The sequence below is a fragment of the Neopelma chrysocephalum genome, unplaced genomic scaffold (genome assembly GCF_003984885.1).
Source record: "Neopelma chrysocephalum unplaced genomic scaffold, ASM398488v2 Primary Assembly neopelma1_59, whole genome shotgun sequence".
NCBI classification, from domain to species: domain Eukaryota; kingdom Metazoa; phylum Chordata; class Aves; order Passeriformes; family Pipridae; genus Neopelma; species Neopelma chrysocephalum.
The window spans coordinates 10,949,222-10,960,369 of NW_020897714.1; the positions used below are offsets into that span (position 1 = coordinate 10,949,222).

Consider the following 11,148-nt stretch of genomic DNA (forward strand, 5'->3'; position numbering starts at 1 on the left):
AACTTTAGCACAGACCAAAACTGTTTATTTTATCTGGTATCCTGTTGTGTTCTTAGAATATGTTTTTATTCAGTTGTAATTTCATGGGGGAACAATTGCTTCATATGCATGCATTTTTTGATGGTATTTCACTAGTTTGTAATTTTAAGCATTGCCTATTATTGCCTATTATTTTAAGCAACGCCTATTAAGCATTGCCTATTATAGTAATTCTCACTATAGTACCCTGTCTTCAGGTGTTTGTAATTGTTTGAGCATGGGACTGAAATTTTCCCTCTTGGATATATTCTTCAGTTTTAACTTTTGGGAAACTGATAACTAAATTTATTTTAGCTGTTTCAGAGAAAAATGCTATGAAAAGGTGTCATGTGCCTGTAAAAAATCTATGTATTCCCTCTTTTTCAACCTTCTGTACTTCCTCTAAAGAGCAGGAACTCAATATTGAACTGAAGAATGACTTTTATTTTAGGGCACACCACTTCTGTTGTGAATGAAAAACCCACTAATTTGTCTTCCATTTACGAACCTTGGAATAAAGCACAGTTTAATTATGACTATAGGGGGCTTGCAAAGGTTTTACAGTTTGATTGAGGATCCCACTTACTCTGAGTACATGAGTGCTATCCACATGGGCTGATATACTATCCCATGTTCCAGTGCAGGGTTGGAAGGTGTTCAAAAGGTTTTGTGCAGCTCTGATCTCTTGCAGGCTGAGTTGAGGCTGTGGACTAAATTTATAATAGGAAGCTTACTACTGTGCTGCTACCAAGGAGTAAATGTCAGCCTAGAGGAGAGAAAAGGTGGCTCAAACAAGAAAGGGAAGGGCATACATATCACAACAAAATCTCTGAGTCTGTATTTGGCCTTGAGGTCAACTGACATAACATAGCTTCTTTCTCTATAGCTCCCCTTCCCACCCAGAATAGGATGGCCTCATCCAGATTGCTTACTTTGAGTGGTCTCCAGCCATTGCTAAGTGCATGTATTGCCTAGAAAAGTGTTAATTCATTCAGGATAAAAATAATGCTGAGCCTTGTACTGATGGTATACAGAGCTGCACAACAGTGCCTCGTGTTTTCTCATGTAGATGAAGCTTCTGGTGGTAGTGATGTGGGAACAGGGAAAACATTCAACAGCTTAATCTGGGAATGTTAGAGAAGATGACCAAGGAAAGGGTCTAAATAGAAAACATAAGACTGGGAGAGAGCACTTAGAGAAGTTGTTTACTGTGGATGAAGAGCTTTGGATGGGGAAGGCTGGGATCAGAAAGTAATTTAATTGCAGTCTTTGTAAACAACAATATAATTTTCAAATGCTGTATACTCATCTCCTAAACATCTATCAAAGAAAGGATCCCAGATCTCTATTCTGAGACAGCAATAACAACAGTGAGACAGAATGATAAGCAGTCTGGGGCTTTGCAGTCCCAGATCAGTTTTCATGGATTTTGAAGGACATTACATTCCTGTATTTTTGTAATGATATCAATACATAATGAAACATAAATCATGTGGATATCTCATTTGCCAAAAAAAACCAAAACAAAAACCCAAATCAAAATTACATTGTTTGGATTTTTTTAAGCATATCCTTAACCTTGCATTTCTTAAATCTATGTGGCATAATTTGTTAACAATTAGAAGTACTGCTAATGTTTGCATTTCAGATGCATATTTTAAGCCTCACCTCCCATTTAAACTACAATTCCTGCAGGAATTTTATTGCATTTTGAAAAGTTCATTCATGATCACTAGGAGGGTAAATGCAAGGGAGCATTACCATGCTATCAGTAATGGTGTGGAGCTGTCCTTTTAGCAGACTCACAGGTTTACTACAGTAGTGATTAACAACTTCTCCGTGTTGCCGAAGGAGAATAATACAACCAAGACAAAGTGCTTACAGAATCACACAATAGCTAAGGCTTAGATGTTGCATCGGAGATTGTCGAGACAAACTCTGATGCTCAGAGCAAGGTCTGCTACAACAGGTTGCCCAGGACTGTACCCAGTCAGGTCTTGAAGATCCAAAGGTGGAGAGTCTGCAGCCTCTCTAGGTAATCTGTCTCAGTGTTTGACCACTTCCACTTAAGTGGTCAGTATTTCTCATATTTATATGGAATTGCTTGCATTCTGTTTTGTGCCCATTGCCTCTAGTCTGTTCACTGGGCACCACTAAGAAGAATCTCTGACTCTCTTCTGAACTGCCCTCATTGGACCTTCATGCACATTTATAAGATTGCCTTCAGCCTTCTCTTCTCCCAGCTGAGCTGTCCCAGCACTCTCAGCCACTCATCATATGTCAGATGCTCCAATACCCTAAGCATCTTCCTGTCCCTTCCTTGCACTCTCTCCATTATGTTCATGTCTCGCGATATAGCTTAGTCTGACTCTCTCAAAAGCTTTTTTGTCTCAGAGTAACACGAAAGTGGAGTAGGGATGGGTGCATCCCAATGCCTTTCTTTAAAAGTCTCTCTCAATAATCCTGTTCCATTTTCTCTAGTAGTTTTCTCAAGGAACCTGAATTGTCCTTCACATGCCCATCCTCACACCCAATATAGAGTCATTCTCTTGACACAGTACAGTATTTAAGAGATCAGCCCAATAGCAGCAATGACATTTCAGGAGTCACTGTGATATCAGAACTGTAAGATAAATTATCTGTAGAGGAGACGTGGACACATCATGCTTAGTTGAATTATCCTTGATGATGTAGCAACCATACTTAAGAGTTAGTTAACTATCACTCTGAACCTACGAGGTCATAGGTATTTCATATCAATACATCTGTTACCAACACTGCCTTGGAGACAGTGTGTGCAACATTTCTATTCTAGTTACACCACAAGGATTCAAAGAAGAGATTCTCAAAGTTTCTAAAGGTGGGGCAGATACTGTTCTCTCACCATTTAACAGCTCAATGACTTAAATACTTAGAATTCAGGAGACATGAGTGTTGATTCTTCAGTGTGACCTTAATCTGTTCTCTTGACTCTATACAACCTTGTAGTACCATAAATTGCACAATGGGGCACAGATAAAAATCCAAATCTCTTATCTTTTGAGCCAAAATGCTGAACTAGTGGTTACAAAGCTCTTAGCTTATATTTGGACACTGTTTGCATGTAATACCTAAAGTGGAACACTGATCAACCTGATCTCTTGCCTCTAGCACATAAGACAACAGAAAGGAAGGGAGACCATAGTTGAAATGCTTGAATAGAATAGAATGGAATATTTTCAGTTGGAAGGGACCTGCAATGACCACTTAGTCCAGCTGCGTGACCACTTCAGGGCTGACCAGAAGTTAAGGCATGTGGTAAGGGCATTTTCCAAACACCTCTTAAACACTGAAAGGCCTGGAGCATCAACTACCTCTCTAGGAAGCCTCTTTTAGTGTTTGACTGCCCCCTTAGTAAAGAAATATTTCCCAACATCCAGGCTAAGCCTCCCTGGCACAGATTTGAACTATTCCCATGCATCCTGTCACTGGATACCTGGGAAAAGAGACCAGACCCTCTTCATTTCCCCTCCTTGAGAAGCTGTAGAGAGCAATGAGACAGCACCTCAGCCTCCTCTTCTCTGAAACAAGCCCAAAGCCCTCAGCTGCTCCTTACAAGACGTGCCTTCCAGCCCTTTCATCAGCCTTGTTGTCCTCCTCTGGATGTATTCAAGGATCTTCACATTCTTCTCAAATTGTGGGGCTCAGGATGACCCACAGTGCTCAAGGTGAGATAATAACACTGAGTACAATGGGATAATCCCCTCTTCTGCCCAGCTGGTCATGACATGTTTGATGCACCCCAGGATGCAGTTTGCTTCTGCAGTCTGGTCTGCCAGGGCTCACTGCTGACTTGTGTCAAGCCTGCTGCTGACCAGCACCCTCAGATCCCTTTCTGCGGGGCTACTTTCTAGCCACTCCTCTCTGAATTTATAGTGTCCAGCATTATGTTGTCCTAGTTGCAGAATCTTGCATTTATTCTTGTTAAACTTTATCCCTTTAACAATTGCCCAATGCTGCAATCTATTATTTAGATCCCTTTTGATAAGCCAAAGTTTTATTAAGATTTTATTGCCTTTCAAAGAGAGAAACATACCAAAAGGGGATATTATAATGAGGCTATAAACCTTACACTTCCTCAAATTTTTTTGTTCATGATTAGCAAATTTGAAGGCATTCTTAAAGGCACTAAAAAGATAGAAAATTACACTGATTGAGGAATAAATTTAGGAACATAGTTTTCAATTAAGCAAAGGTTTGAGAAGTCTAATATGAATTAACAGTTTCTGCTAGTTACTTGGTGGCATATAAAACCTTTTCTTGCTTTACTGCCTCTCTTTTACTGCCTCTCTCTCTCCACCACCCTATCTTATTACAGTCCATGATACCATCTTGTGAGCTATGCCAAGATATGGGAGCTAAAAATGAGGCTTTCTGCCAAATAAGAGATTTGCATCATGCTAAATATTAGAGTTCTAATGGTTTAAGAAGATTTTTATTAGCTGTTAGTGAAGAAGAGCGTGAAGGAGGAAGAGCAAAAAGTATTAAAGCGTTACAACATTTAAAGGTGAATTTCAGGAAGAGTATTTAGGTTTTTTAAATAATTAGTTGGAGAAAAAAACCCAAAGAAAAGAAATAGATCCACAAATCTAAGTGGCCACTCAATTTTATATAAGGTATTCAAGAAACTTAAAATATGTATATTTATATATACAACTATATACTTATATATAATTGTTTTGCCTATCAACATCTATAGAAAAATTGTATTTATTATTGGCTTTATTTTTTTTTCTAGTGGCTTATTTTACTAGAAACATGAAAAATTGAACACTTGTATAATTAGTTGAGTTTTAGACCTTATCTTAACTTGACCACAATTAGAAAAGACTTATGGCACCTTATTTTATCTTTGGCTACAAATATAAAGGTCAGATCCTAAGCCTTTCCTGCTAATATTTTTCCTTCTCCCTATTTTAAATACATAGCCCACCTCAGCATCATTCTCTCTTAAGCAGCCTCTTAAGCCAAGAGTTTTGATTATTGCTTTTCTCTTATGATGGCTAATAGATAAATATGATTCTTTCACCCTGAGATGGAAACACTACTATATTTGTGGTAGTTTCCATGTCTATAGTTTCAGCCACCTTAAAAAGTGAAGGTAGGGCATATCACCAAGTCTCCTTCTCTTCTCAATATTTGGTAAAAGGAAAATGAGCATTTATGACAGGTCAAGGTGAATGAACTGTGACCCAAATGGGATTTTTTTTGTTCTTTTTCTTCTATTTTTGAGCTTCATTTATTTTGCTTACATGATATGCAAATATACAGTTTAGCCATTGATAAACAGGGTGTAGTGTCTGTTTATATAGGAAAGTATATTTATCTAAGTACTCTTTCTTTTTTCTAATGTTCAAAAAAACATCTGTTCTAATGTGTGTTGAAATATATGCTTTCTTTCTTAAATATATGGTTTCTTTCTTATTTTAGTCTTCTAGTTAGGTCTTCTCTTTTCAGAATACCATAGTAATATACCTAAAAATGTTCCTGAATGGGACATATGTACCTGAGGGGAACAGAGAGTCCCTAAAGACAAGTCTCTGGGGTAGCAGTTGTAATCACTTTGGCATATTTCTTTTTCTAGTTCTTATTCTGCCAGGCCTCTCTTAGTGTATGTGAATCATTAGACAGTAGCCAGCAAGGTTAGAAGTGTATATATATATTTATTTAGGAAGCTGAATTTTAAGAGATTCCCTGCTTTTAATAGCTGATGATTTTACAAGACAGACGCTTTCCTTGTGCTGTCACTCCAGTTTAGGTTTCACAGTAGATATCGTCTTGGCACTTGCAATCTTGATGGGCAGGATATGTGCTCTCCTTTTCCTCTTCTGTTCATGTGCCTTCAACCTATTGGGCTGTGGAAGGAAAAGAGGTCATGAGAGGGAAATCCTTACCTGCAGTGCTGCAGTTACCCCTTTCTCCGGACATCGCCACTGTCTCTTCCTTTTTGCCTCCCTGCACGTACTCATGCTGGTCCATGATGTACTGGCTGGTGTTGTGGGGTGTGCACATCCCTGGTGGGCGGTGTCCTGCCATGTTCATGGGGCGGAGGCGCGCTCTTGCCTCTCGCCAGGTTGCTGCTGGCACACGCAAGGTTGGGACCCAGCAGCGCTTCTTCGCATTCCAGAACAGGACTCTCTTTTGACCACTGGTGCTCTGCCCACCTGCCTGGTCTTGGTGGGTGGGCTCAGTGCATTGTAGTTGTTGTTGCTGTTTCCAGTTCCTCCTCCAGCTGTGACTCCACCAGTGTGCCTTCCCAGGCCGCTTCCACTCTGGCCTATGCACAGGACCCTTGTGCTGGCCACCCTGGCTCCCACAGCCATTTGAGGAGGATGCACAGGGGTCCTGCTCCATGAGGTCCTTCTCTCTCTCCTGTTGCCCTTGTTCATTGTCTCTGTTAACGTGCCTTCTGCCCCCGTGCTTCCATTGCTGCTGTCGTCTTCTGTCCCTGCGAGCCCTGTTGCTACACAGGAGCATGATGAGCATGTCGTCTGCCTGCACTTCCTGCCACTGTCTTTGCCTCTTGTCCCTGCCCTCACCTCGCCATGCCTTCTTGTGCTGCCCGGGAGTGATGGCAGCCAGTGGAATGGCACTTCTGGGGGGACTGTTCTGGGAGTGGTCTCCCCTTTGGCTGAGGCCTGGCCCTGCAGCGCTGGCAGTGCCTCTGGCTCCATATGTAGTGTTTAGCTTGGAGGCTTGTGAGGGAGCCTTGTATCTTGCCCTCCCCATACTGACACCCTGCCGTCCCAGAGAGGTTCTTCTCATGGGAACGGAGTGACAGATTGCCTTCCCACTCTGCCTGGAGGAGCCAGCAGCCCGTGGCAGCAACATGGCGGTGCTAACAAGGACACCAGCCATCGGTCAGCAGGGGGCTCCATCCCGGGTGGGGCCCTGCAGGCCCTAGGCCAGGCCTCGCTTTAACGACTGCCAGCCCTGATTCCTGCTTCCCTCAGAACACCTTGTGGGAGGGAGGGAAAGTTGTCCTGGTCACCTGGTGGAGAATGATGCAGAGGGACTAAGTAGCTGTCACAAGCTGGCACAGAAAGGAAGCACCTTCAAAAAGCCTTTGCTGCTCTCCTGACTCAAAATCTTGCATTCAGCCCTTTATGTCAACTGTTGAAATGAATTCCTGCCTTTTTAGTGTGGAAGGTAGAAAGATAGATAGCAGGACTATCTCAGAATTAGTTTTCTATACATAGTATATTTACATAACACCAGATGTTATTTGTAGCATCCCTCTTGTTGGCTTTTTGTAGTACAGAATAAAAACTAATAAATCACAGAATCATAGAGTTGTTTGGGTTGGAAGAGACCTTAAAGATCATGTAGTTCCAATCCCGCTGCAGAAACACCTTCCACTAGACCAGGTTGCTCAAAAGGCCCACCAAAACTGGCCTTGAACACTTCCAGGGATGGGAATAAATAAATAAATAAATGTGTCTTCTGTGATGAGATAAAAAACTTTATAGAAGACAGCTAGGTTGAAGGGTTCAAGACAAGCGTGTCCTCATCCTGACCACCCAAAGATAAGGGTCGGAGTTTTGTGGCTGTGCTTGTCTCTGGAAGTTTGTACAGCCTGTATAGCTGGGAATGTGGGTATTTATTGTTTAGGCTCCCTCTCCATACACTGATACTGTCAGATCAGGCTTATCGTTTCATAGTAAATGATGCATATCCCCATTTAGACCAGAATCTCTGTCTCTCTTTTGCTGAGAGATGTCATTGAGGACCCTGAATTTTCATACTTAATGATTAGAGCATCTTTATAGTATCATGACCTGAGACATAAATCGTTCTGATGGCATTTATAGTCTACTTATTTAAATACAAAATGAAAAAAAGTAGAATATTTTAAAAAATGAATATTTTTTAAAATTTTCTATGTTGATTTAAAAAAAAACCCCAAAACAAACAAAAAAGCAGAAGCAAACCTAAATCCAAACAAACAATTCTCCCCCCAAACCAAAACCAAAAAATCAACAAAATGTTCCCTTGGTTTTATCTTGAAAGAGTTTTCCATTCCTTCAGCTTTCATTAGAGAGAAAAGGAAAATAAATTGCATAGGATTAAGTTTAACAAACAAATAAAAACAAGTCACATTTACCCTTGGTGTTAGGCTTTGGTGTGATACCAAGTGTCACTATTTATCAACACACGATGGCAGTAGTGGTCCATAAAATGATTAACTGAGGCTGTACATTAGTAAAACAAAATCTATCCTAGGCTTTTTTTTCTAGAGACAGCTACAGTTTTGCCTTATGAATATTGACAATTTCCAGGATCAGCTCCACCGAGGAATGAAAAAAAAAAAAAAAAGAGGAAGTTTCAGAGTCTTTTCTTCATCAAGGTCACCCTAGCTGTTATCTCACATACAGTTTGTGATCCCAAACCAGACTGCCACATGTATGAAGTGGCAGTCTGGTGTTTTCATTAACCATGATGACTTTTTGGAAAGCTTTGTCTATCTTATCTTGTTAACTATAGCAGTCACTCTTTGTCTGCTGGTCAGATTGTAGCACTTTGGGGACCTTCTCAAATCAAAGATTTCTTTAGCAGTCCATTTAGCTAATAATATTCTCTTATCTGTGATTAGTTTTGAGTGAGGTGTCAAAGGCCCTTACTGGAGACACTTACTGACTAAGCAAATACAACTTCTTCCAAACTGCATTGCCACTTCATTTTCAATGAGTCAAGAAAAAGTCTTTTAGATGCGTAAAAGGACTTAGTTTGATTTGATCTGATGTCATTACTTCTCTCCTTGTTGAACACTGACAGATTTAACCTTTCTGCAGTATGTCTTCATGGATTTCCTTTTGGATGAGATCTTTAATAGAAACTAGACATTTAACATCAACTCCCGTAACTTAAAGTAATTGCACAGTTCAGATTTTCATGGATCTCCCAATCAGAGTCTGGTTGGTCCTGTCACTGAGCAACTGGCAGAAATTACTCCTGAAGAGACAGGGCTCTGTCCACTTCCATGACTTTGCTATGTGTCTGGACAGGAATGGTAGAAAACAATATTGACCTATACATAACTTAAACGTGTAACCTTATCAGTGTTAGCGCTAACCTGTGTACTGTTTTCAGAAGTGGGAAGAGCATCGACTGTATTAACTCTGATAACACTCTCATGCTATAAGGGAAAACACATACACACACACAAAAGGAAAATATATACACAAAACCTGTGAACTCCCTGGCTAGATTTCCACAATTGGATAAGGTCTTCAGTAGATTAGTACAGTTGACTGCTATACAAGGGAGGGAGTTCTGGTCTATGGTTTTGGAGGTTTCCTCCAAGGCAGAGTTTAGAAAGTTAATATTCCATGCTGTATTTCTTGACTTCTGGAACACTATAGTTGATTTTTATCTACAATGTACCCTTTCCTCACTGTCCTTGATCTGAGAGTACCTTGCAAAACAGCCTTTACATTGCAGGTATGCACCATAGAATATACTTGGGAACTAGACATCCGAACACCCACATTCCTTTGTATGTTTTTGGTGCACCATACTCATTATGATTAGCAAGGTTTGCACTCTACCACTGAAATGCATCTTCTCTGAAACAGAGGTGGTATGGGCAGCAAATCTGTCACCATGGCATGGTCTCCCTTACTTCCCCTTCAAACTTTGAATTTTTGTCTTTTCCAGAGCACATGTGTGCTGCTGGGAACATGACAAGCTGGTGATGACATTAGAGGTGATGCGTGAATGGAAAAGAGAGGCTAGAATCTCTTGAATATAAAATTAAAGGCAGCTAAAGTCTGAGACTTTTGGAATTTTGCTGTTCTCCCTCTGCCTTTTAGCAAGATGGGAGAACAAGAATAATCTGTCTCTGCTCTTAGCTCTGTTTCCTTCCTCTCTGGCTTCATCGTACCACTCCATATCCTGTCCCTACTTCACCTCACCTCACCTCCTTCCTCCTAGCTCAATTAAGTCTGCTTTTAATCTGTCTGAGGTTGTTCCCTGTATGTTCACTTCTGGAAAATGACATTAAGGGGGAAGAGTTAGGTCTCTGTGAAGAATTTCTATTGCCTGGCCTGACAGAAATTCATGATGTACATTTTAAATGAGTATATATGTTCAGTTAGATGAAAGGAAACTTTGATATTGAACAAATTTCAGATTGCCTAAGTGGATTTGTTATGTTTTAAAGGGGAGGTTTTTTTCCAAAATCTTTCATCAAACCTTTATTACTGAAGATGTGCAGGTGTTATTTGGTGCTTGTCACCATAGAATAGGATAATCAAGTACCTATGTTGTATCTAGTAGGTCTTTCCTGGGGGCTTTCTCACTAGAAAAATGTATTAAATCTCCACCACAAAAGGAGGAGAGTTATTCAAACAGTCCAAAGAGAGGGAATTTTCTAATCTTTAACTGATAAGGCTCTTAAACAGTAAAGCAGAAAAGCTCAGTGAAATTGTTTCAAGTAATTGGAAATTGAGCTCCACAAGGTTTTTTGTGACTTTGGTCTCCTTAGTGTATTGAAATCCAAAATTTTGTGTGACTGTGTTAATATGCCAAGGGGAGTTTTTTTCACTTCCTAAGCAGAATAAAATTCAGTATTTCTCAAATAGGCTACTTTACATGATATTTTTATTAGCCAGATAATCTGTCAGCCAAGTTTATCAAGGATAAAGAAAACAGCTTTGGGCCTCATCAGCATTACAAAGATAAATTGTTGCTGCAAAATTATGCATAAATAGTTTATGTGAGGGTAATCTGATACAAATTTAAGCCCTATATTTCACTATTAATTCGAGGAGAGATTCTGTGTCCTAAAGAACAAATGTGGTTTTAAATATTGTTAGTACTTTTTAAAAATGAAGGCATCTTTAAAGAAAGAAGTAGAAAAATGGACGTGTCTCTGGGAGAAAAATATTTAATTAAAATAAAAAGCAATAAATATTTAATTGTGTACACAAATTTTATTTTTATTTCTTTATTTACCATGTAATAGTTAAACTTTAATATATAAAATTATTTAATTTTAGAATTCACACATAATTCAGCATAAAAATTGGCATTTACATTGTTTTTGTAGTAAAATATTTGTCTTGATATTGATAAATAACTTGCAGTTGG

The 11,148-nt window shown here is 39.6% G+C and overlaps 1 protein-coding gene across 1 annotated transcript; it reads right to left on the bottom strand.

Annotated features, from left to right (window-relative positions):
• Window positions 1-5,700: 5,700 nt before the first annotated feature.
• Window positions 5,701-7,043, bottom strand: LOC113966089. The gene is made up of 2 exons (XM_027680350.1): window positions 6,023-7,043; window positions 5,701-5,912 (listed from the first exon to the last, which is right to left on the bottom strand). The coding sequence occupies exons 1-2, from the start codon at window positions 6,913-6,915 to the stop codon at window positions 5,900-5,902; spliced, it is 906 nt and encodes a 301-aa protein (XP_027536151.1). The 5' UTR covers window positions 6,916-7,043; the 3' UTR covers window positions 5,701-5,899.
• Window positions 7,044-11,148: the final 4,105 nt, after the last annotated feature.

Coding starts and splice junctions, on each gene's coding strand:
- LOC113966089 (XM_027680350.1), bottom strand. CDS start 6,915: ATGGCTGGTGTCCTTGTTAGCACCGCCATGTTGCTGCCACGGGCTGCT.